General features: G+C 37.1%; 1 protein-coding gene across 8 annotated transcripts in view; it reads left to right on the top strand.

Moving 5' to 3' along the window:
- The window catches only part of BBS9 (Bardet-Biedl syndrome 9), a 383,745-nt gene that overhangs the window by 300,415 nt on the left and 55,706 nt on the right, over window positions 1-27,624 (top strand). For all 8 annotated transcript variants that reach the window (XM_064487454.1, XM_064487458.1, XM_064487457.1 and 5 more), the window contains 2 exons: window positions 1,139-1,321; window positions 21,001-21,223. In XM_064487454.1, the coding sequence (XP_064343524.1) occupies window positions 1,139-1,321; window positions 21,001-21,223 (406 nt within the window). The remainder of the gene's footprint in view (window positions 1-1,138; window positions 1,322-21,000; window positions 21,224-27,624) is intronic.

Here is a 27,624-nt window from a genome sequence, read left to right as displayed (position 1 = left end):
TCAGGCGCTTTGTCTTTCTCTAACCTACTTCTCCCAGACTCTCTGAAGACAGTCCCCTCTGCAGTTCCTCTCCTGCATGGCATTTGGGAGACCACACAGCTGTAGACTGTACTTGTTTGAATGTTGAATTTTTACTAGGCCCTTTGGGCCAATGTCAGTAAGCCATGAAATATCACCAAATGGATCATCTGCACTAGACTTCTGAAACTCATCTGAGCTCCAGTTCCTCAAACTGGCCGGGACTTGTAGAAAGGGGCTCACATTGCCCTGGCTTTTGCTATTCCTGTTCTGGGGGCTGTCAGACGCCTTGAGCCTCTGGGCCAGTCAGTTCATTACCTTTAATGAGCACAAAATTCACCAAGACATTAAAATAAAATAAAACGCCAATGGGCAGTCTTGGATGTTCTATCCAATTGTTACTTTAGTTCTTTTTTCCACAGGACTATTCAAGAGGATGAAAAAAAAGCCAATTCTATTGACTCCTGCCAATTTTATCCTAAGTAGATTTGGCATTGTAAAGCTAACACACCCTGAACATTTTTTTTTTCTTTCAGGTCCCTATAGGCTGGTGCCTGACATTTGTGTTAAAAATGATATTGTTTGGTCAAATGTTTGAACATTATCTACCTTTCAGATATAATAAATATTGGCTATCTTAACACTATTAGCATGTAAAAAATAACAATCAGAGGAAGACAGTTATTTTCTAAAAGGGTATAATGAAGTTATTACTCTAAATCACAAGGCAGATGCAGTTACTTTGATAAGAATTTTTTAAATTGATCAATCTCAATGACTAGTAATAAAGACTGTAATAACTGTACTGGAGATTACTTATATATTATAGAAGGTGAATCAATGTTGAAGCAGACACTGAACAATGTCGCCATTAAGCTGATTTCATGGATATTTTCATCTCTTGGCCATATGGATTTGGAATTACTTTGAGCATTTTTTTTTTTAAAGAAGGAAGTGAACAGATGAATGATAACTCTTTTATTACTCAACATAGCTTGTGTTTGTGGAAGACAAAGTTCATCAAGTTGTTTTAAAGAAAAACAAGAGTGTGCCAAATGTAATTTGTTGAGGGCTCAAGAATTGTGAAATTATCCCTAACCGAAGTTCGTAATTTCTGCAGGTAATCGCTCTAGCAGATGCAGTAGAGGAAAACCAAGACAATCTGTTCCAGTCATTCACCAGGCTGAAGAGTGCCACCCATTTGGTGATTCTGCTGATCGGGCTGTGGCAAAAGCTTAGCGCTGACCAGATGGCTATTCTGGAGGCGGCATTTCTGCCGCTGCAGCAGGATACTCCAGAACTGGTAAGGATCCACAAACCTGCAGTGGTAACAGCTAGCATTATTGAAAAGATTGTGGTTTTAGGAAGATATCACATGGCTATCATGTTTTCTAAGGTATCAAATGAAGGCTTTATTTTGTTTTGTTTTTTTAATTCAAATCCTGTTTTCCTTTTCTTTAAACTATAGTAAAAGTGTCAAATACAGGCCTTTTTTGTAGAGCTATTTAAAAAGTAGGTATATAGTCCATTTTTATGTGGTATCCAGTCTTTTTTATGTGCTCTTCAATCACTTAGAAGCCAGGGAAAGAGTCATTTGACCTCCTGAGTGATGGCAGTAAACCTTCAGATTAGCTAATCCTTTCCTTTTCCGCCAGAGAAAACAGTTCAGCCATTTTAATTTGCTCAACATTCTTAAATTTAAGTGTCACTTCAAGAGTTAGAGAAAACTGAGATAGCCTTGCTAAATGACAAGAATATTTTGTTACATTTATATAGTTTTTTATATGTAGTTTATAAACTCTTTTACTCTTGACCCTTTGAATAGGCAGTTTAGAACAAAAAAAGGAAGAAATAGGGTTTGTATTTCAGTACTTCACCCATTTGTTTTGGGTGAACAATGATATAAATAAAAACATCTTTGATCCCTTGAATTCGTAGAGGTATTTGACCACCAGGTACCATTTTTGCATGATTTTACTTACAAAGAAATAATATCCTTCTTAGAAATTAGAAACCCTTGATTTTTTTTTTGTATTAGAGAAAACCGTTTCAAGAAAAAAGTCATTTCAGATTCATTTTTAAACATAGCTATGAGAACATGGTACTGAAAATACTACTACTAAAACTAACATTTTTGGGTGCTTACTAGGTTCCAGGTGCTATTTTAACTATTTCACAAGGATTATCTCATTTAACTTTAACATGGACCTATAATATAGTTAAGGTACTGTTTTCAATCCTTATTTTACATATGGAAAAATTTAGGCTTTGAGAGTTAAGTAACTTTCTGAAACTAGTGGGTGGTAGAGCCACAGTTTGGACCTGAGTCTGTCTGCTTCCAAAGCACGTTTTTAACCTGTCTACTATATTTAGCAAAGTCATGAACACAATTTTGAAAATCACAAGCTTTGTCAATTAAATCTAATTTTCTACAGTTGAGTTTAAAAATTATCATAGTAAAAGAAATCAATCTATAGTTTATATCATCAGCAAAATAGTGAAAATAGTTTGGAAAAAAATTTAAAGTACACATTTTTTAAATTGATAAAATTACAGCTAAAATTGGCCTTTGAGGATCTAGAAATGTAGACACTGTAATACTAGAAAATAACAAATGCAATGGTTAGAATTATTTTAATAAGAATAATAACTATCACTTATGAACTCAGATTTAGTAGTCAAAAAGACTTGGGTGGCCTCAGATCTTGGTTCTACCACTTAATGGCAAAGTCCTTCTGGTCAAGTTTCTTAACTGATCTAAATCTCTGCTTCTGTAGCTATAAAATGGGAATAATTAAGTTACCTGCCCAATAAATTATAATAAGAATTGAATGAGGTGATTGAATAGAGTGCTAATCATCATTAGAAGTGGTTTCTGCATTTTATGTTTATTATTTATCATCCTTACTAAAGTCATGCAAGGTAGATATTGCTACCTTTTCACAGGGACTTGTCTCCTCGACTACACTTGTGGGCAGGAATTGTATCTTACTCATTTTAATATTCTCAGTGCATGGCACAGTGCCTCACCATAGGGCAGTCAATATTTGTTAGGTAAATGAGTGGAGAAAAGGGTGAAAGCTAACAGGAGGTGACTGGCAGAACAGATGCAGTGGCTCTAATCTGGATCGTGAGGAAGCAGGGCAAGGCCAGCTGTGTAATTTACAGGTCTCAGTGCAAAATGAAAATGCAGATAACCTTGTTCAAAAAAGTAAGAAAAAATGCTAAAGTGCTGGTAAAACAGATACTAAAAACATAGCTTTTTAGTTTCTGTGGTCTCTCTCTCATCATGGTGTTTTTGCTTGCTATTTATTTATGTTCTTCTAAATAAAGAAAAATTTAAACAATCACCACAATTATACAATTTGCATTTGGTAGCTCATACATGCATCTGTATTCTGTTTTTACAGAACTGTAGAATCACTGCACAAAGCTTAATTGTCTTTATTTCACTTCTTAACATGTGCACATGTACCAACATTTCAGCTTCCTGCTGAGTAAGGAAGGACTAAAGGAAAAGGAGCTCTGTGTCACTCTGTTTCCCTTTCCTTCTATGTTACCATTTTCAGTGTAAGTGGCTGGATAATACAGGGAAGTAACAGGAGTATAGTGGGTTTCCTTAGTCATTCCTGTTTCTTTGAATCTATTGCCTTCTTTCTTCATTCAAAACAAGTTCTGGTTCAAATGAAAAGCCTCTTGGGGCTGTCAGTTCCTTTGCTTAATCAGTCTAGACGTAACAGGCCTTCCTCCTGCTTACTTTGAGTCTCCATGAACTCCCACTCATCCTGGGGCCATGGGAATTCTGAGCTCACAGAGCTGTATGTGAATAGGGGAAAGGAGGAAGGATGCTTGCATACTGTATATATTTTCCCTTCGCACACACGCTTCATTGTCTCATCAGACTTCACTTACAAAACACTTATTCAAAGATAAAATTATTAAGGATTTCCAGAAGGTGACAACAAAGCATTAAACTGAGCATGGGGCCCTGTGCAGTCACACAGCTCACATGCTCCTGAAGCTGGCCCTGAAGCATGGTTAGACCCAAAGGAAGAATTTCTTAGAAATAAACGTTCTCAAATGTAGAAATTGAGTCCCAAGAGAAATTGTGGTATTTCCGACTCTAGAGATCTTTAGAAACAGCCTCATTTTGCTAGGAGTAGATAAGTGCGCTCATCCCTGCAGGCGGGTGAATGGACTTAGCATCTTCTCAAAGCCCTTTCTACCCTGCCTCTGTATTTTCTGCTGTCACACCTCCCAAAACATGTAAGGGAAAATGATTGCAACTCTTTCCTGAATTTGGTGAGATTGGAAGGTGTGTATACTCTTTATGTCTATTGAAGTCATTAATGAGACAGGACATTTGATAAAAACATAACTTGGAGAAGAATGAATCAAAAAAGACATTTAAATACTGCTTGTTATGTTCTTCATCTTTAATTAGGTTTGGTATTCACTTTGGACTTATCCTGTTGAGACAGTTTATATATCTTGAGGAAAAAAAGGGAATCCTTTTTCATTCTTTAAGACGTACCCATGCAGTATGTGGTTTTGACATGCTAGTTCACAGTCCTCCACATTATGCCTTTAGACCTCACAAATAAATGTTATATGATGGGTATCCTGCTGAGATGTGAAAATGAAATATGCAAACCTGAAATAACTTGGAAGGAGGGTGAGGCGGGGAAGAAAGAAGTCTCTGACCAGAACGTTGAAAATATATCCCATATTGAAGTTATTACGATACCACAAAAATCTGAATGTAATTTTGATGGTTTGGTTGAGGGTGGATGGCAGAGTACATGTGTGAGGGGGAGAACTTTAGACGTGTGGGCAACATTTTCAGAAGAGACTCCCAGTTCAAGGTCAGATGTCCCCACAAATATTGAGAGATAGGGGAAAGTGCTCAGAAGGTATTTTATTTATGGTTCAAATAACACTGCATAATGGTTTGTGGATTGTTATTTAGATGGCATGTGTCACAAGGCAGGTTAAATACCATAGTCAAATCAGGAATATTTTCTTCTTAATAGCCTCAGATTCACAAAGGAAAAGTGTTTAGAATTTATTATTGCTAATGAATAAAGTTATGCTATTTATTAGCAATAATAAATAATACTGGTAACATAGTTCTTTGCACTATAATATCAGTATTTTAAAAAATGTCATCCCATTTGGAACAAAATTCATCATTGTTTTCCTTGATCTGTCTCTTTAATAATGATTTTCTATTTTTGTCACTTCTCAGTAGTATTTAGGGGGCGAATAAATGTTGGTGTTGCAGACTTTAAATGTGATTTTTTTAAGGCACTGTAAGTTATATATGCCCAATGTGTTTTTGTAGGAATACTCCCTTTCACTTTAAGAAATACATTGAATGTTCTATTTAGTGTTTCCAAAAAGAGCTCTTAAACTCAGTTCCAACTGTGGATTTGATACAGTATTGCCTCTACTGTCTACTGATAATGAAGAAGTTTTGCCTCAAATAATGTTCTATTACCACATAGGGAAATTCTAAAGTGAATTGTTTTCTTACTTTTCAAGTTAGGGGCTGAGGATATTTCAGAGTAGTTTGAATTCTCAGTGTAGAATTTAAATATGCCTGTACTGATCCTCTATCAACTTGAAGCTCCACGGAAAATACTGTCACTACTTAGGTCAATGTGTTACTGATTTGAGTCCAAGAGTGTTTAGTTGTCTTATTACACACATCTCCCTGTATGATGTTGTATAGAAGCCAAAAACTGCTAAACTGTATATACCTCAGGATTGGCCTAAGAGGAAAAATCTTTTATCCAGCCATTTATTCATTCAACGAATATTTATTGAGCCCCTGCTTTGTTTCAGGCAGTGATCTAGGCACTTAGCATACCTCAATAAACCAAATAGACTTAGTACCCATCCTTTGTGGATTTACTTCAACATAGCAAGCAAACATATTATAGTCATATTCATCCATAAACATGTTGGCTGTCTATTATGGCAGCCACTTGCCATATGTGGCTATTTAAAACAATTTTTTAAATTGAAGTATAGTTGATTTACAATGTTGTATTAGTTTTGATATATAGTAGTTTGTATCTGCTAATCCCAAACTCCTAATTTATCCCTCCCCACCTTTCCTATTTGGGAACCATACCTTTGTCTGTGAGTCTGTTTCTGTTTTGTAAATAAGTTCATTTGTATCATTTTTTTAGATTCCACATATAAGTGATATCATATATTTGTCCTCTTTCTGACTTAACACTTCACTTAGTATGATAATCTCTAGATCCATCCATGTTGCTTTATATGGCATTATTTCAAAGTGCTACTGTTCTCCCTTTACATGGCCTTGGTAGGCATTATGATTGTCATTGATTCTTTACTGTTGAGCTTGCATATGGGCTCAAAATCCTTTTGAATACAGCATTCTAGGTAGTGACTATCACTTGGAGTGGTATGTGCATGAATCCTCTGTGCCCTTACTGATCTCTGTACGGATCTGCCCTCATTTTCCTAGTAAACAGCTTAGATGACTAATATTCTTTAAGTCCAGCAGATGGCAAGAGAGCAAGGAAGAGCAGTATTGGCATTTCCAAATGGCTGCCTCTGACTTCTTCTGCTCTAAATATCAATGTGTTCCAGTTGATTCCAGAGGAATCTCTAAAGAAAAGAGCAATAGTGCAGTAGTTTGGGGACCTGATTACATACAGTCCTAGAGTTGGAAGAAATATTGGCACATTGCACAGCATCTTGCCTGACTTTTTCTTTTCTTTCAAAGTGCACTTAATATCTTTAGTACATATTATCTATTATTTGAAAAAAAAAAAAAGCTTTATTGTGTTCTTTTACCTTCCCTAGGATTGAACTTTAAAATCCCCTGGGAAAGTTAAGACGGAAATTTACATCAGTGGGAGAAGGAGATTTGGACCTTCAGCCTTACTTTTTGATTGATTATTCCTTTTACAAACTGATATGGAGAGAGAAACTTATTTTTAACATTTTCAACATGGTTCATGTGAGAAAACAGATGTTTATAATAGGAAACCCTATTGTGTAGAGAGACTTATCAAGGCTTACTTACAAGACTTAAAGACTTCTACGTCACAGGTCAGATTTGATATAAGGGCCATTGTGCCTCCTGTCTGGTTTGAGTGATGACTGAGATGGCTAATCATTACTGTTATTAATGACTTCTTCTTAAAAGGCAAACAAAAGGAGGAAGTCTGGTGTCAGTATCAAGTCTGCCATTATGACTGTTAAAGTATCATCACAATTGTAACTGTCTATGGGAACATAGTGCAGAAAGTAAATATTTTGGTAATTCCCATGATCTTAGCCAGCAAGATAAACATGAAAGAATTAGTTTTATGTTCATAATGGCCACATACTCTGTGTTGTTGCTAGTTAGATGCAACTGGTGTTATGTAATTTAATACTCTTCTCCGCAGAGTTAAATATAATGTATCTCAGAGCCTTTGTGATACCCTGCTTGCTGTTTTAAAAACTGAAATAATTGAAATATATCAGAAGAGTAGCCAACTAGAATACAGGATACAAGTGGTGATGTGTAATTTTTTAAACTTTCCTTATGTATATCAAATATGAAACAGTGCTTTTTTAAAAATTGAAATATAGTTGGTTTATAAATGTGTTAATTTTTGGTGTACAGCATAGTGATTCAGTTATACATATATAAATATATATATATTCCTTTTCATATTTTTTCATTATAGACTATTACAAGATATTGAATATAGTTCCTTGTGCTATACCATAGCACCTTGTTGTTTATCTATTTTATGTATATATGTTAGTATCTGCAAATCCCAAACTCCCAATTTATCCCTCCACACTTCCCCCACCCTGGTAACCATAAGTTTGTTTTCTATCTCTGTGAATCTGTTTCTCATTTGTAAATAAGTTCATTTGTGTTATTTTTTTAGATTCCACATATGAGTGATATCATATGGTATTTTTCTTTCTCTTTCTGGCTTACTTCACTTGGTATGACAATCTCCAGGTCCATCCATGTTGCTGCAAATGGCATTACTTTATTCTTTTTTATGGCTGAGTAGTATTCCATTCATATATACATATATATATGAATATATATAATACTACTATATATTTTTTTTTGAATTCAAATATTCAAATTTGAATATTTCCTCTGGATATATGCCCAGGAGTGAGATTGTTGGATCATATGGTAAGTCTATTTTTAGTTTTTTGAGAAATCTCCATATTGTTTTCCATAATGGCTTCACCAAAATACATTCCCACCAGCAGTGTAAGAGGGTTTCCTTTTCTCCATGTCCTCTCCAGTATTTATCATTTGTGGACTTTTAATGATGGGCATTCTAATTGGTGTGAGGTGATACCTCATTGTAGTTTTGATTTGCATTTCTCTGATAATTAGAGCAGTACTGAGCATTTTTTCATGTGGCTATTGGCCATTTGTATGTCTTCAATGGAGAAACATTTGTTTAGGTCATCCACCTATTTCTTGATTGGGTTATTTCTGTTTTGTTTTTGAGTTGTATGAGCTTTGAAACAGTGCTGTAATGGACATATTTATATTACTCATGCATTTAAGAATAAAGAGACTAAATAAATGAACAAGGAATTAATTAATTGAAGCTCTACTCTCACTGTATGTTACCTCAAATCCTTTGTAAAATAAGGTGTGATTATATATAAATAACTAAGTAAGTAAAAATCACACTGCCACAATGAAGAAAATAATGATTATCATCATCCTCATAATACTTACCAATCTGAAACCTTGCTAGAAGTATATTTACATTAGTTACAATTTTCTTAAAATTCCTTTACTCTACCTAGTTTGAGTCTAATAATGGCAAAGAGATAATTTTGACATTTTTGGGACATTGCATTTTTTTAGAAATGTATACAAAGAACTTGGTGACTCTTTCGTCTAAAACCAGCGCTCTCTCTGTACTGTAACTACACACAGAGCTGCACCTCCAGGTTTAGTCAGTCACCTTGGCCTGTTGTTGTTCATTTGGAAATGTTTCTTAGAACTCCCCCTTGGCTTGTGTCCTTGTTATTCTATCTGGCTTTCTGGCACTTGAAGTAGCCTTTCTGCCCATGCCTCTGTGTTGGTACGCCCTGCACCTCTCTGCAAGACTCAGCCCACTGCCCTCCTGTCACACATCTGCTTACATACTTTCCATGGCTCTCTGCTCCTGGTTCAGTTTGGATTTCAGTGCCAGGCATTCAGGACTTTCAGTCACTTGGCTCCACTAATATCTTCTTTCTAAAATTATTTTTCTGCAGCTCCCCAGCTTCCCCACATCGTTCTGGGAAAGGTGACTTTCCATGGGTACACAACTTCTTTCCATCAAGCCAGGGCTAGTAGAACTTTTTTCTTTACCTAAAATAGTATCTTTTCTTTACCCCTCTATCCACCCTCTTTAAGAGGCAGATCAGTTTTCATTTCTTCCCTGTTTATTCTGGCTTTCACATAGGGGTATGACATAATTTAGCTCTCATTACATTCTCTAAAAATTGTCTGTGTGCTTGTCTTGTATTCTAATGAATTTAAGGACGGATTCTTTTATATCCTCACAGAATTAAAGCTTAAATTAAGCATATAGTTGGATATAAGTATCTAGAGATTGCTTGATACCTCATTTATTTTCATAATGTTGTACACAATTACAGATTCTCCTCCAACAACTGTATAGCTCTTAAAAAATCATTTTAAAAAAGGAAGCATTCTGTTTCTAGTTTGCACCACCCCGTTTTTTTTGCAAACAACTTCAAATTTGGGGGAGATTCTAAAAAAGAAAACTTGATCTTTCCCGTACAGATGGTAAAAGATATAGGTAGATTGATAGCTGGACTACTACACATAAATATTTACACATATATTCATTTACATATCCTGTAATTCAAATCAGTTAACATAAAAATTTTCTATCTTACCAGTGATGAATATATGCACGTGTAAACAACTATTAGGTACACTTCACTTATATTGATTTAGTCAAATTTGGTAATAAATAATACTGACAGACATGTAGTGAAATAGACACACCCATCTATTCTTTACAGAGATTCTTCTAGGAAAATGTGGGTCATAAAACTAATCCAACACTTGGGCACCAGTAATCTAAGTTAATGCACTGAAAGTATTAAACTAAAATCCATTTGGTACCATAATGTTGATATTTATAATTACGAAATCCTGAAAGCAACCTAAATACTATTAGTATTAGTTGGATAGTACAAATTGCAGTATATCAATTGAAAAGAATATTATGTCAGACTGGAGTTCACATCCTTTTTAGAGAAAATACTTAAATAGCTGGGCATTGTTAGGCAGATTATGGAACCCTCTGAGCACTGGTTTCCTTATCTGTACATTGATGAATGAGATCAGACCCCAAGGACTGGTTCTGCTTAGAAGAAAGGTGGCAACAGCCATCCAAATTTGATTTTACCTTACTTTTACTTTATATTTCTACTGAACCAATAAACAGATGGTACAGAAGAAGAACATGAGTGAAATTGGCTCTCCAATGCCTTTCTCATGAAGGCATGCCTGGAGTTTGATGGAAAACACAGTTTGTGCAGAGTGAGGAATCTGCCAGTTCAGAGGTTCTCAGAACCAGAGGCTCACTGCTTTTCACACAGTTGTTGGGAGAAGGGCCATGTCAGCATCTGAGGAGCTGTTATACATGGAATTTCTTTTTACATTTGAGGTATAATCACCTAATGTGTATTTTTTTACTGCATAATCTGGCCTTCATTAGATTTGTACATGATTTACTTAAACACAATAAACATTGAATAAAAAAATACATAATTAGGTTTTTCTTTTTCAGTAATACAATTCTATTTCTTACACAAAGTAAGAAAATTATATCGCTTGTTTGGTCTCATTGAACTAGACCATATACTGAGCCTCCCTTGAGTGTCTTCACCACCATTTTCAGATTCAAGGTTTTGATGTTTAGTTACCTGTGTCAACTAGAAGACCAGAATACTACTACCACCACCACCACCACCACTATTACTACTACTGTTGCTACTATTAATGCTACCTTAGAAGCACTAAACCATATTTAAAAAAAATATTACATGTGTTACCTCATTTGGAAACTACTTGTCAAAGATGTGCAGGTGTTATGAGGACACCCTTTATATATCTCTGAAGATTCATATAAGGACTAATTGAGGTAATGTACAAAAGTGCCAAATGCGGTGCCGGGCATATACAGTCTCCAAAAATTGGTAGCTTTTGTTACTAATGTATTTTTAACAGTAAGATGTCATCCATTGTAAGTGACAATATTATCTTATGGACCACTTAGAAAAAAAAAAAACAGTTCCAGTTAAACTATGACATAGTGTTTTTTATCATTTAAAGTTTTAAATGATTATTGAAAGAGCTCTTTTGGACTTAGATATAAATTTAATCACATCATACTGTGAAGCCTAAGTAAGAGGAAAGATTTAAGCAACATAAATTGATTAAGGTATTCCTGAAACTTCTTCACATTCAAAGTTTGATTCTCATAAGTCACCTTTCAACTACAGGTCATCGCTGTCTGTTTTTGCAGACAGCATTGTCCCATGTGCCGTGTAGGGCATTTTGATGTAGCCTTAAGTGTGTACCACTGTTGCTTTCATGATTTTTTTTCTGAGCCCCTAATATCCATTCTAAAAGTTTTCCTTTTTTGCCCCAGCTCAAAGCTTGGCTTTTTTTCCCTTTAGTTGAATCATATGTTGCTGCAAGTTAAGCAGCTTCTGTCCATAGTTAGCAAGAAATTTTAGACAAATTGATGTTTACTACTCTAACAATAGTCCTGTGTGACACATTAATTAATCAAACCACATCTATCCCAGGGATTTGGCAGTTTCTCCTACTTCAGTTATATTGTTTGGCATAGGATAGTAATCTGTGTGCATGTGTCTGAGTAACAAAACATAACACATTTCTCCTATCTGTATCTTCTTGTTTTACATCCTGGGAAGCACTTAGCTTTTGCTTTGCAAGAACATACGGAATTGCTGCCATTCTTCTGTCATGAATATTTGCTTCATTAATTTCAGATTTTTACTTCCAACTGTTCTATTCCCATGACTTTCTGTGTACTTTTTTGTTCAGTGATGAATCATAGTGTAATTTAAAAAGATATTTTAAATGATAATCAATTTGACAGGAGAGCATGGCCATTGCACATCTGTTGGTTGAACTGACATAATATGAACAGCTAAGACAAAGACTGTGCATACACAGGCACTGACAGCAATAGCAGGTCTGGAGCGCTGGAGCCTGGAAGCCAGCAGTTGTCAGATGCCACTGAGTTTGACAGTCTATTTCAGAGATGTTAAAATGTGGGAGAAAAAAAGTCTAGAATTAATGGAACATAATTGTAAGCACAGAGTAAAGGAATCTAATTACAGTTACTTTTATTAACAGGGAATTTGTGAGTGGTTTGAATTGGGGACAGGAAATTATAGAAAAAAGGTAAGGCCTTGATATTCCTTCTTGGAGCAAGCATCCTTGACGAGAAACAGTTTCATATAAATAGGAAAAATCTTATGAATTACTGCTCTTTGAAGAGAAGGCCACAGGTAAACTGTGAGAAGTATTGAAGGTTGAGTTTCTATTGCTCTCACTTTTAATCTGGCAGATTGTATAACATGGTTATGAAATTTAAGTTTCTATTTCACTGATACGTCATTTATGAGGACCGCAGGAACACAGATCTTCTCTCTCACTACAGTGGATGAAATCACTGATGTTGTTAATGGGAATATGCTTCACTTTCTGCATTTAGAATGGTGAAACTTTCCAGTTTCCTATGAAATAAAATCTAATTTCCTTGGTTTAATGGCAGTGGTCAGTTGCAGTGGTTAGTTGTTTTCTAATCTATTAGGTCTAAATTCAAAGTCATAAACATCTCTATATAATTTTTAGGAATCTCAGAACCAAATCCTTCACCTCACTAATTAGAGGGTATCCCTGTTTTGTAGAGGAAAAAAGGAGAGAAATTATATACACACACACACATACACATACACATTCATATACGCACACAAGAGGTAGGCCTGCCTCCTCAAATTCAAAGGAATGTGAGAAAACTAACTTTTTTTGAGCATTATTATGTACTGTGCATTGACCAAAGACTCTACATACATTACCCCATTTAATCCTCACTATGTCCCTTTGAAGTAGGGGGTTGTAACAGATGCTATTTGTATTCCACCTGTATCTCTTCATCTCACGCAGTTCCTGAAAGCTTCCTGCTAGATACTTGTAGTTTTTCTGTCTGAGGATTCTCCCTGTTTGGCAGAGGCTGTGCAGCCACCGTGTTCAGTCAATGACCGACAGGGGTGGGTAGATTAATATCCCAGCTTCCTCATCCCTCAGGTTGGGAAAGTGCAAGGTACATTAGACACCACCCCCTAGAGGAGTCCAGTGGGATTGCACCAGTTACCCGCAGTGGTAACTGCTCACAGCATAGCAGTTTATTGTCGTTCCCCCTCCCCCCTCTCACTTACTCACTTCCCACTCAAACCTCTTGGATCAGCTGTCAGATAAACTACTTACACCCACATCTTTGTCTCAGGACTATTAATTCCAATTTACAAATGAGGAAATATGCCCAAGATCATATAGCTAGAAAACAGTAGAGGCAAGATTTGAACCCAAACTAAGGAGCCTCACAAAAATGAACAACTTGACTCAATGGGGGAATTTTTGACCAAGTGATCATATTGAAGTTCTACTCTTCGCCAGTATGACTACTTTAACAAGGATAAGTGTAGTTTATATTTTCTATTATATGTACCTGTGCTGGATTCTATAATAGAAAATGCTGACAAATTTTAATCGACTTGTTTGTTTCACATAGCACTAATATGAACTCAGTCTATATAACTGATTTTTACACAAACTGATGGTACCTTATTATGTAGACAAGTGCAAAGATCTTTTCTGTCTTGAATAATTTTTATTATTTGACAGATAATTCTTGATGTTATTCAGTCAAGAGACTGCAACAAAATCATTCATAAAGTACTTTACCTGTACCACTGTCTGAACACATTTCATTTTCTGCATCATATTTTTGTATAAAATCTTATATTATCACTTGAGCATAAGCTAGTTGAGGGTGGGATCCATATCTGATTCACCTTTTTTTTAGCCTTACAGTGTTTAGTGTTTAGTATAATGTCTTGCGTCAGTGGGCTCTGAATAAATGACTGTATGGAGTCAAACTAGTGCTTTAGTAAATGAACAAAGACATTTGAAATTAGGATCAACCGAGGGATAAACATAACAGTTCATAAATAACTACTGTTTAACCTTGAGATTTGTGCTGCTGTGTTACTGTTATCTTAGCTTGATTGCTGTGAAAAATGATGTGAACGTTGAATGATGTGCAGTCACTTCAAATATATTCTTGAAACTTTCTCTTCAGACTTGAATTCTATTTGAAAGAAGTTAGAAATAGAAATATAATATGTGGACCTTCCTGTAGCTATTTCAGATCCATTGGTGGCCCTGACCAAGAAAGAAGTAGGTAGGCACATCTTAAAATAGTGAAGCTTCTGGGTGGTCCTGAAAAATCCAAATTATTTAAAGGGAGGAGAGAAAACCAGAAAAGTATTCTAAAGAAAAGTGCTTTGCACTTAAATCACTGATTTCTTGTATTCTGGGACATTTTTTCTTCAGTTTGGTTATTTCTTATTCTTTAAAGTTTTTAGGAACACAGAGTTGTCAGGGAGAAGTTGATGCTTTCAGTTTATTAACATGGTTCTTCTCTTGTCCCAGCTTCAGTAAAGTTTTTGCCAGACTCTGTCAGATACATGGGTATTTTGGGAGTCTGTGGCCCTATGTGTCTTATGATTCTGTAGTAGAAGTGGCCTCTCCAAGTATTCTCAGTAATGAGTCCCTGAAATGAACACCTATAACTCAGACTCATTAGAGTCAAGTCTGACCATTGGTATGTTTTCAGGGGATGTGGTTTCCCAAGGCTGTTCCTAGATGTCAGTTATATAGTCTATGCAAGTGCTAAAAACTTGGGTGGACTCTTCTAAAAGTTTGACCCATCCAAACTGGCACAAATCATAGTGCTTTTTGATTATACAATAAAATCTTATTTAATTATATGCAGATTATTCACTTGGATAGAGAAGCTAATTTAAATTTTGCTTCCATGAATATGTTAATTGTGACCATAAGTTTCCCAAGGAAAAACTTCATATGATATTTTCTAAAGCCCAGTTTAGTAAAAGGAGCCTAAGATGACCTAATGACAATAGGTTGAAAGACACACATAATGAAGTGAGGAAGAAAAAGTGACCTGTAGTATAGTGGCCGAGGGTATGGGATTTGGCGGGGTGGAAGTGTCAAGGTGTCACAAAGATTCAGGGCAGAACAGGACAAACAACAAAAGCATCAGGTGAGATGGAAAAGTAAAAAGTCGCTTGTGGCATCTGGGCTCCCACATTTCAAGCCCTCCTTTGTGTGACAGGAAGATTCACTGAATAAAATCTTTTCTTTGGAAATAATCTGAACCTAGATAAATCCTCAAAAATTGTTATTCACAACTAAGTACTAAGTTTTATTTTTTCCTAGGTTTACATTGATCCTTCATGTGATTTTTTTGGCTTATTATTTTATGATAAAATATAATACAAAGTAATAGTAACGTAAGGCTCTGTAGATCAATCATAAATACCAAAGACTTTTTTCACCTATTTTTAAAAATTGAAGTGTAGTTGACTTACAATGTTGTATTAGTTTCTGATATACAGCATAGTGATTCAGTTATATATATGTATATATACATGTATTCTTTTTCATATTCTTTTTCATTTGCCAAAGACTTTTAATTGTGAATCCTTTACATCTATTCAAAAGGAAATTTATTTCTCTTTGATACAATTTTTTTTTCCGATAAATGAATATGATGTAAAGGTTATTTTACCTTCAAATGTATAATGTAAGACAGGCCATTTTTTTGAGAGTCTTCTCTTCTCAGCTGAAACCTGGGCTATGGCAACACGATCTCCATTTGTTCATTTAGACAGATCTCCTTTTTACCTATCTTCTCTACCTTAGAGTTAACTGTGTGCACATTTGGTAACAAATGCTACCATGGCATTTTGTAGTTTTCCCCTATACTACTATAGTTAAGGATGTAGTAGTGTTTCTATTATAAACATAAGTTTGCAGAAGTTTATAATTTGTTTGAATAAAAGTTTAAAGATGTTACTTTGCACACTGTATTTCAATGGTGTATTTGTATTTTCTGATTTGAAAAAAAAAAGTAAGATTGAATATATATGCTTATTCCATAGTATCTTCTGCTTAAGATTTTGGTGCCTTACCATTCATGTAAGATTGGCATGCAAATAGTGTTATTCCTGGTTTATGGAGTCCTCAGATGTACCCTACAGAGATTAAGTGGTTTATCTAAGGTCTTACAGTGAAGGGGCAGTTAAGGTAAATGAAGTTAAGTCAAAACCCAGAAGCCAAGGGGCAGCTATCTTTAAGTTGGTTATTTTAATTTGCAGATGGCACGAGAGTACTCTTTTATTTTATGTTTTTCTTTGGTTACTTTAGGTGATACCCTAGGGAATTAACTTTATAAACTTGGTCAAACACTCTGCTTCTTACTGTTTCTGGAAAAATCACTTGCTTATACTGGTGTTTAGGCACAGTGACTAGTGGAGACTAGCAGGGCAGGTAGAGCAGAGACATTAGAAACTCAGCCGTGGCTGTCAGGTCTCTGGACAGTAAAAAACATAGCTCAATTTGACTTTAGTCAGGAAGAGGAACAGGTTAGCAGAGAGGCCAAGGCCTTGAATTTCAAAAGCTGCCTCATGAAATAGGGCATCACACTGGTACAGAGAGGCATCTGGGACTAGCATAGCATGCAGGAGCCTCCACACAGCAGGTGGAACTTGAGATCAGAGGAGAGAAGCCATGTTGGGGGGGTTCATGCAGCAGGCAACTTGGCATTGAAGTCAGGCAGTAGGCAGCAGGGCTACAGCCATTGGTCTAGTTCATTGGTTGGGGTGGGGGGATTTGGCAGGAGCAAGGCAGCCCAGTCCATTGAGGAGTGACCCTTTAAGCAGGCTCCCAACATAGGGTCTCAGGTAGAAGGACTAAGACAAAAGTCAAGCTACCACATGGAGTAGAGCCTAGACCTCGGGAACAAAGGAAAACCCCAATTATTAATACTAGACCAGATGCAGTAAGCACAAAAAAACAGTAAATAAATTTATTTCAAATAATGACAAGGGCTGTGAAGAAGACAGAGTAATGTGTACATTTAAATTTATTGATTGATTTATTCACACATTTATTTATTTATTTGACTTCACACCACTGTTGTTTTCTAAAAGCCATAGGTGGGTTAACTGGGACTTGAAGAGGCAAAATTATTAGTGCAGTTGATGTTCAGCTTTAAAAGATAAAGGTCAGGTATCTGCGTGGTGGGTGTGTGGCTGTGTGTTTAGACATGAGAACTGGATATTAGAGTTACCAATTTAAGGGCTGTAAATAAAGGTAGTGGATTCAAACACCAAAAAGGTGGTTTAAAAAGCTTATCTTTAAGGTACTACTCACATTTGATATTCTAGATTTCCACATAGTTTTGTTTCACATTTTATCAGTTAAGTATGCTATGTGTTTGGTCACGTTGCATTTTTATTTAACAAAACTCGTATTTCAAAGACTCTTCTTTTGTGTCATAAGCATTCCTTTTTATTATCATATTTGAGTTTATGTAGCAATTTAGGTCCTCCAAATAATAACCTTGTATTTCAGTAGCAATGTTTTTGAAGTATTGGCATCGTGCTTCATTATATTAAAGAACCACTCATGCCAAATACCTAAATATGACATGGTTTTTGACTTGATCTGCAAGTTGGCAGGAGGAAAGGAAATTCTGTAGTACTTCCATATTAACTAAATGCCATATCTACTTAAATTATCTCATATGCTGCTGTAACCTACTTATGAAAACAGTAGTTTTCTTAGATGAATAGTCTATAAAGTAGTAGGAACTGCTTCAATGCTGAAATAACCACAGAGCACACAAATGCCAAATTATATACAGAAGATCTTTCCTTCTTATAGTCTAGAGGTTGTCATCAATGGCTCCAAAAACAACTTGAAAATATGTTCTCTCCAATGACATCTGGGTTACTATTTGGTCTTAATTTACTTCTTCCCATTATTATTGAAATATAAATTCAATTTTAAATACTTGTCTAGTTTAAAATTTGAAAGTTGTATGGAGATGTCTTTGTAGTAAGTAGTGGTTTCTTTCTTTAGTGGTTTGAGGTAGGAAGCTGTTTTTATAGCCTTTGACATTGCCTGAAAGGATTTTCAAGATCATTTAAAAACAATTGATTTGTTTCCTGATTTGCCTAGTGGCATCTATACTGGGTCAATAGAACAAAAAATCCTGGTTTTCGCAATCAGTGGGAAGTGCTTTAGTGGATATATATAGAGAGAGAGCCTGCACTTTAGTCTGAAGAACCAACAGCTTAAGCCTAAAAGGAAGATGTGTGGTGAATGTGGAAAAGGCCTGGGGCTTAATCATCTGCTTGCTCGTTGTGAATCAAAAGTGTGGCGCAGCTGCCAAGAGAGCAGAGGCAACCAGAGGCCAGGCTGGCAAGGACAATTCTCAGTAAACGGGAGGGACGGCTCTGTCCTACCCTGCACTCCCATCCCCCCAGCCTGATGTCTTGGGGTCAGTTTGGGGTTCTCTGGTTAGCTGTATAAATGTTTAAGTGTTTAAAGTTGGAGCTCATTCAAAGACAAGTGGTCAGGATGGAGAGAAAACTTGAAACCATGTTTATATAGGGAAGAGCTGGAGGAACTGGGGATGTTTATTCTGGAGGAGAGGGTACAGAATTGCTGTCTTCACAGATATAAAGGGCTGTCATGTAGAACAGAGGTTAGATTTATTCTGCATGGCTCTGGAGGGCAGAATAAGGGCCAATGGGGCAGATTTTGGCTCAGTTTAGGAATAGCTTTTTGCTGGTTACACATATCCCTGAAAGGTGTGAACTGCCTCGAAAAAGTAGTAATTTTGGATCTTGAAGACAGCCATGCCTAAGCAAATGGTTGCTGTTGTATTCCAGGGAATATCCCACGAGACTGGACTAGAGATCTCTAAAGTCCTCCCAACACTAAAATCCCAGTTCACCATCTCACTGTTTCTCTGTCCAGCAGACACACTTCTTGACCAAGCACAGTGCTAGGAACGTGGAGATCTCCAGGCACTATAAGGAGAAAACTAGACATGTAGACAGCGGCCACAGGGTGAGGAGTGCTGTGATGAACTGGGTGCCTGAGATCTCAAGAGTCCCGGAGAGGGCCCAAATGCGATCCTCGGATGGCAGTGCCGAGCTAAGTTGTAAATAGGAGTTGGCTCAGTAGAGTGGAGAGAGGGGATTGCAGCAGAAGGGCCGAGCAGGTGCAGAGGCCAGGGTGAGAATGTGCGTGGGTGCGGTTGGACAGGAAGAGAGTAAAATGGAGCAGGAAGGAGCTGGAGCTGAAAGTGCTTCATATGCTAAACTGAGTATTTGGATTCAGAAGTTGAAGTTACGAATGATGTAATCTGATTTGCATATTTGAAGGTGGCTCATCTGATAAGGTTGGTGGAGTGGTACCAACAGTAAAGTCACCCAGGGTCTCCTCTCTGAGTCTCAGATTTCTCACCCCTCATCTAAGGGGCTTGGACTATTTGCAGTATTGTAGGAGGATAATCGTACAGTGTCTTCCTTTTTTTATAATTTTACTTTGATTGCTAGGCCCGTGGTGCCCTAGGTCTTACCAGACTCTGGGTACAAATGGAATCACATTGGCATTAATACCTAGATTTCATTCGTGCTTTTTTATCTTGCTGCTTAGGACCTCCAGACTCCCTGAAAATCATACCAAATTATCTCTGGCATCCTCTTGGGATGTCCAATGGGAGACCATAAGCTGACCCCTCCCGCTCCTCATTCTGTTGTCTGAACCCATCTGAGAATGGTGCTTTCTTGTGCCAGTTCTGCTGGTGCCCATGCCCTGCATGTCTAGGTCCCTGCCCACCATCGATATTTCTAGCATTGCAGCCTTCATGGTGCTGAGGTGATACTGGGCTCCTCACGGTCTTACGTGCAGCACAGCCACACTATTCCCTGCAAAAGGGGGTAGACTGCCCACGTCCTCACTTTGTGTTATTTTTTTGTCACCTGGGCAGTGAAGTGGGACTGGATAGCCTTGAGTCTCCCCAAACCCCTCTTAAAATTTTTTTTTTTATTGAAGTATAGTCAGTTTATAATGTTGTGTTAATTTCTGCTGTACAGCATAGTGATTCAGTTATACATATATATATATTCCCTTTCATATTCTTTTTCATTATAGGCTGTTACAAGGTATTGAACATAGTTCCTTGTGGTATACAGTTCCAAATCCCTCTTGACAAAACTTCTCTGATTTCTCCCTGCATCCCCAAGGCTGTGGGACCAAGAGCTGAAAGAGACCGCCAGGTTTTCCCTCCATTTCAGTTTCCCCCAGTTTCTCCCTGTCCTGGCTGGTTCTCGTTTAGCAGCAAAATGAACTATAATCCTGGAGGCTTCACCCTTTGGATAATTAAACACACCCACAGCTGAGATGATGATGATTATCATGCCTGGCACAGGGCTGAAGGCTTCTCGTGTACCATCTCATTTAATCACCTCAACCTTTGGAGGTGCAGATTATTAGTATCCTTATTTGTAGATGAGGATGAGGCGAAGAGAAGTTAAGTAATTTGCTCAAGGTCAAACAGCTGACAAAGACAGAATGCAAAACCAGACTGGTCTGGAATATGCCAGACACCAAGCTCTTAGCAAGTCCCCGACACTGGGACATAAACACTTATAATCTTATAACCTGGTTAATAATAAAGCTCCTGCTTTACTCCTTTGTCATCTTTGCACAAATTCAAAACTGGTTTTTGTGTCCAGGGCTGGGAAGAAACGGTGGATGCTGCTATTTCCCACCTCTTGAAGACCTGCCTGTCGAAGAATTCAAAGGAGCAGGCTTTGAACCTCAGCAGCCAACTGAGCATGCCCAAAGACACGAGTCGATTAAAGAAACACATCACCCTGCTCTGTGATCGATTAGCCAAAGGGGGACGTCTCTGCCTAAGTACTGACGCAGTGGCTCCGCAGACCATGGTCATGCCAGGTAAGAGCTTTGTCCATGCTTCTGAAACACAACTTTTGATATTTTTGCCAAATTAAAGGAATGTGCCTGTGGTTGTATTTGGGGTTTACATTTCATATTAAAGTGATGATAGCCAAGAAAATTGCTTTCACGTTTCCCTTCAGTTACCCCAGGGTAACCACTTGGATAAATATTCTTGGGGTATTTCTTGCTAGACATTTCTAGAATGGTATGTCTATTTTCTTCCCTCTGCTTTTAAATATATGATCCATTTTGTTTTGCTTCTAACCAATAAAAAGTGGATGAGAGAATAAAACTATTTTTAAGGAAAATTTTACTCAATGTGATCTCGCGATACCATATTTCACAAATGTAAATAGCATAATACAAGCAGCTAATATAATCCAGATGAGTCCCGTCCTTCTGCTATTTGCTTGGATTGTGGTCATCAGAATAAGGGATAAGAGACAAAGGAAAAGACTGGGGATCAGGAGATGTGAGCAGGCTTCTGGGCTGAGGCCCTCATGTGCTGGGGTGAGAGAGATCCAGGTTGCCCCTACGTGGGCAGTCAGTGATGGCCATGGGCATCCAGGTCAGCCCCTCCCACAGTCAGAGGAGCTGAGCCGTCAATGGTGCTGCACTCGGGTCCTTCGAGGCAGCAGCCCAAGTCCTGCCTCACTCTTCTTAGTGTCTCTCTTTATAGCAGCAGTGAGGAACATACAGTAAATGAATTTATTAAATGCAGCAGCTGTAGTATCTATTTCCTCCTAAAGCAAAGCCTATAGTATGGGAAGTGGTGTGTGTATTTTCTTCTTCCTCCTTACATACCTTTTGTGTACCTACCCCCCGTGCTGATGCTCTTCCTGTTGTTTCCTTTCCCCTTCAACCAGCATTCCTAGAAGTAAAAAGGAGTGCAGGTGAAAACTGAAAAAGATAAACATGGAACAGCACAGCATAATCTAATAAGCACAGACTTTGGAGGCAGACGGACCAGTGTTTGGGTCCTGCCTCTATGCCTTACTGTTTATGTGATCTGAATATGTTGCTTAACTTTCTAGAGTCTAGTTTCTTCCTTTGGAAGTGGGATAATAATGCCTTCCTTGTTGCCAGGGCCTTAGATATTTGTAAAGCCCCTAGCACAATTCTTGGAACAGAGATATACTAAAAAAATTCAAGATATAATTATTACCATTGTATAGATATATGTATAATTCAGCTTCTAAATTTGGGCTGGTTGGTTTGGGGTCAGAGAATTCTATATTCTATGATTTGAAATATTTTTTACTTTAATCATACACAGACAGAACCTAACTTTTATTCCAAAAGAATATTTCTAATATGGAATTTCAGAATAGAATTGACTTCCTACATAGGAACAGTTCTAATAGTTTGTCTTAATTTAGATCTTCTTCATCTTGCCCTTGTTAACATTATCTGGTCTTTCAGCCTCTATTCATCCATCTTCTGTCCACTGTTAGGATTATTTTCCTAAGAAATAAGTGTGTAGGCTTAATGAGATAGTAAATGAAAAATATTCACTACAATCAGCAGTGTATGGCTCTCCCTCCTTTCTTGTCAATTGGAAAAATGAAGGAGACTTGAGGGAGAAGGATAAATATATAAAAGGGAAACTTAAAAGGAGTTGGACCAACCCCCTGACTGGCTGGTGTGTCTGTCAGTACAGGCCTCAGCAGCCCTGCCTTCTCTTCCTCATATCCCTGTCGGAGCCTCTCTGGGAACAACCCCTGGGAGTCCAGTGCTTTGCTCTGAGCAAACACCTGGACACCTGGAGAGAACCAGTGCTTCCTTAGTCACATTGATTGATTATGGAACTTTAGTCATTTGTTTAAATAACTAGATTTGAAAGCAGCTTGAGGGCTGTGTCTATATAAACCGTTGACGTAAAATTTCTTAATGTTTGGAAGGAAGGGGCAGAAGAAAGGTGGAAGAGAAGGAAGGGAGGGAGATATGAAGAAATGAAGGGAAGTGGAGAGTGTGTTTGCTCACAAACCAGAGCCTGTAAGCCAAATATGTACCTGTCATGCTAGTCTAGCCGAGTTCATTCTATTGGAGAGATGGAGGCTATGCGTATTTTTGCTTCATCGTTGTGGTCATTGCTTGCTTTCATTTAATGACCCACTTTTTGACTTCGGTTGAGTGACTCTCCCTCCCACCTGCCCCAATCTAATCATGATAGTGAGTTTTTAAAAAATTTAAATCAGCGCTCTTTGCCATTACCATGCTCCATTATTGCCTGTACTACCTTTCTTCCCTGGAGCTCAGAGTTTTCACACACTTATTTCTGTACTTAGCATATTTTTGAGGTAGAAGAAACATGCAGAATTATTGCTGTTTTACAAATAGAAACAGGGTTAGGGAAAGCTAAATATCTTGCCCAGAGTTACATGGTTACCGGAAGGGTTAGGTCTAGAATCCAAATCTTCCAGCCCACTGTGCTTCCCTCTAGACCGCACAGACCACTACAGTACAAATACATTTCTAGCCAGAGCCTCCTCCTGTGTAAGCTATTCTTGATCTGGCCTTCTTTTCACTTAAATTGGTCTAGCTTTGTGGGAGGAAAAGGGCAGAAATAGAATAGTCTCACACACTCTTTTTCTGTGCTATGAGGAATATAATAAAGATTTATCTTGTACTTGCTATGTGCTTAATTTTTATTATCTCTATAGGTGGCATGATACCATTATTACAGAGATGATAAGAAATACTATGAGTTATTTCAGCTTCAAGCCAGTAATTGTGCAACTTATAATGTTAGTTTAGCTTTAGCAGTTGTTTCAGAATATGTGAAGGTAAAGTGGCATATTAGAAAGGAGTGAATTATTGAACCCATAAGCATACAAAGCATTTTTCACAGACATGATCTTTTTTTAATAGCTGGGCAGGAACCAGAAATCATCTGGTTCACCTCCCTCACTTAACAGCTGAAGTAACTAAGGCCCTAGAAAGATGAAGTGACTTAGTGGTTGGTATTTAAAGGCAGGAGTGTGTGTAATTCTACCATGTTCCCTATTAAATTGCAGATGAATAAACACCGCAGAATAAAAAACCCTTGGTGTTTTCTAGCCTCATGACTTTATGAGCCTGGCACCTTGGATGTGCCCTTTCTTTGCTCCAGTAAAGGCCATGGTGACAACATCCTCCCTGGCATCCAGAATTTGAAAATCTTTCCCACTAGGAATTACCTTATGGACTTTTTGCCTCACATTTCTCCTACTTGCCTTTATCAACCTTCAGATTCTCTATCAGGATTTAGCCTAACCTTTACTGGGTATTCTTTTTATTACAGAATCATCAAACTTATATTTCTCTTATCTGTACCTCTGGTAGTCACATCTTTCTGCTGGGGAATATTGCACTTCTATTAAATGTCTTTTTTCTAATCTCTCTTAGAGCAAGAGTCACAGAGTGCCACCAGGATAATGTTTTAAAAAAATCTGAATGTGAACGCCACTACTGGCCCACCTGGCTTTCTCGTTCTGTTTGTAACTTGGTTCATCCCTGTAGATGCCTGAGGCTGGGGTTTGCCTTAGATTGTTAGATTGATTAAAGTACAGAGGGTTCGAGACTAATTGGTATCAGAAAAAGACTATCTAAATTGGGACCAATATTTCATTGTTTTCATTGGGAAAACAAAAGATTTGTTTGAAAAATATGTGAAATTAAAATCAACAGTAAGTTTATTTTATTGTATGTTTGCCAAAATTTATATCTGCAATTATGTGCTAATTCTTAGAGACAGTAATGAAAAACTTATATGAAGTTTTTGTTTTTGTTTTGTTTCTGATATGATAATAGACACTCAAATTTGACCTAACCAGCACCTCTAAAAAGAAAGTCTTACTTCACTTAGAATGACAATCTCCAGGTCCATCCATGTTGCTGCAAATGGCATTATTTTATTATTTTTTTTTTATGGCTGAGTAGTATTCCACACCACAACTTCTTTATCCAGTCATCTAGTAGTAACTTATGGTGAAAAAGAAAATGAAAGTGAATATATATATGTTCATGTATGACTGAAACATTATGCTATACAGCAGAAATTGATACATTGTAAACTGACTATACATATATATACACACACACACACACACACCCAGAAAAACCAAAGAAAGTCATTTTTAGGGAAAAATATTCTAAGGTATTATCCATTTTCCTAGGGGTCTTTTTTGATATGCAAACCATTTTCTTCAGAAACATCTGTCATGTCATCATTCTAACCAATTTTCTTCTCCTCTCTTCATTGTTAACTGGGCCAGTTGCCGGATTTTCATGGTCCTTGCATGTGATAAGAGCAGTTCTCTAGTGACACTTTAAGTGCATTAGATATTGCATTATTTGCAAGATTTGTTATTTCTCTCTGCATCCTGTTTATGCTGTATTTGCAACAGTTTCCAGCAGTTGGTGAGTGATGAATCAATACAAAAAGTTGATAACAGGTGGCTTCTAGTGTTAAATGTGGAAATATATTTGAGTTTTTGAGTGAATATCTTTGTAGTATGCTTTTGCTTTTTTTATGACTACAATTGGGATAATTATAACATCCGTAAGTAGGAGAATCCCCTTTCCCGCAAATTATATATGTAAGAATTTAGAAAGTGCTAACCTGAATTTTGATCTCAGTGTTAATACGGCATTTCAAAGCATTGGACGAAAGACAAGGTGAATTAATTGAAAAATGTTGCTGAGAACTGGCCAACCATTTGGAGAAAAAAATAGATTTCCTAGCCCATACCACGTGCCACAGTACATTTCAGATAGATAAGAGATTTAAATGTAAAAAAATGAAATCACAAAAATATAGAAGAAAATGGAGATAGATATGCAGATATGGAGGCAGGATAGGTCTTTCTAAGTAAGTCAGCAAAGGCAGAAAACAAAAGCAGAGCTTCAGTTATACATTTTTCAAAATCTGGTCCAGAAGCATATAAATCAAGGTATATGTTAATGATGATTATCCTGGGTGGTGGAGTTAAAGGTAGTGTCTGTGTCCTCCTACTAATTCTCTTCTATATAATGTATATATTTCCCTATAAATAATGAATATAACTTTTGTAAAAAGGGAATGATAGAAAATGCCAACAAGAAAATGACTATAATTGTATCAGAAATGATGGTAAGAGAAAACAAGGACTGGTTTAATATATCAGGAAAATTAATGACTTTTATGGTATTCAAGGGCAATGACCATGTTTTTATGGGGCTTGTTTGTATTTCATTTCTGATAAAAGAACCCAAGTCCTTCGCAACACTTTGTACAGCTAGTTTATGGATTCTGCCTCCTTCCCACCTCTGCATTTCCTCTCTGAATGTAGGCCAAATCATGCAAGTTATTGATCTCTGAGTAATTTTTTTTTACCTTTTCACAAGTGGCGTCATAATTGCTAAATCTGGTGAACACTTTGCCTGCAACCCACTTTACTGCTCTGCAGCCTTTTATAAGGAGACCATTTCCTTCTTAGAGCATTCTCATTCCTTGGCTTCTCTTTCACTATTGGGAAGTTGTTTTTGTCCCCCTCAGACCTGTCTTTTCTGGTCTGCTTTTTGCCTCCTTCTTCCTTTTCCTGTCTCTTGACCATTGGTGTTCCATCTTTATGCTCTCCTGGACAATCTCATCCAACTACCACCTGAATTCTGTGTGCTTCTAAGTTTGTACCTTGCTGTCTGGTGTGTCTTCCAGATTTCGCATGTCTCTATCAGTACCCGACAGGACTCCCCAGTTCCACATGCCTGAGTGAAACTCGTCTCCTATGGTGTGTCTGATCTCAGTGGATGATATAACCAATGCCTGGGTCAGGGTCTGTTTCCTTTACTCTCCATGTTCAGTCAATCACCAAGACCTGATGGTGGCACCTCCCAAATATATCTCTTTTCACTGTCCACACTGCTACTACCTTACTTAATGCCCTTATCTCCTACTCAGACTATTAAAATGACCTACTAGTAGTCTCCTTGTGTTGATTCCTCTTTCATTTTTAGTACAACCATAAAAACAAACAACTTATGAATGTTCATAGCAGCACTATAGCCAAAAAGTGGAAACAATCTAAATACTTCTCAACTGAGTAATGGAGAAATAAATGTGGTATACAATGGAATATTCTTTAGCAATTAAAAAGAACTACAACATGGATGCTCCTTGAAAACTTTATGCTAAGTGAAAGAAGCCAGTCCAAAAGACCATATATTATTTGGTTCCATTGGCATAAAATATTCAAAATAGGCAAATTCATAGAGACAGAAAGTCTCTATTGTTGGTTGCCTAGGGCTGGGAGTAGGGGTGGGCAGGGAAGATGGGTAGTGATGGCTAATGAGTATGGGTTTTCCTTTTGGGTGAAAAAAATCTTCTAAAGTTAGATTGTAGAGATGATTACATAACTCTGTGAATATACAAAAAATAT

This window comes from Camelus dromedarius, chromosome 7 (genome assembly GCF_036321535.1).
Source record: "Camelus dromedarius isolate mCamDro1 chromosome 7, mCamDro1.pat, whole genome shotgun sequence".
Lineage (NCBI taxonomy): Eukaryota > Metazoa > Chordata > Mammalia > Artiodactyla > Camelidae > Camelus > Camelus dromedarius.
The sequence above is the reverse complement of the archived record's forward strand: the minus strand, read 5'-3'. Positions and strand labels throughout refer to the sequence as shown.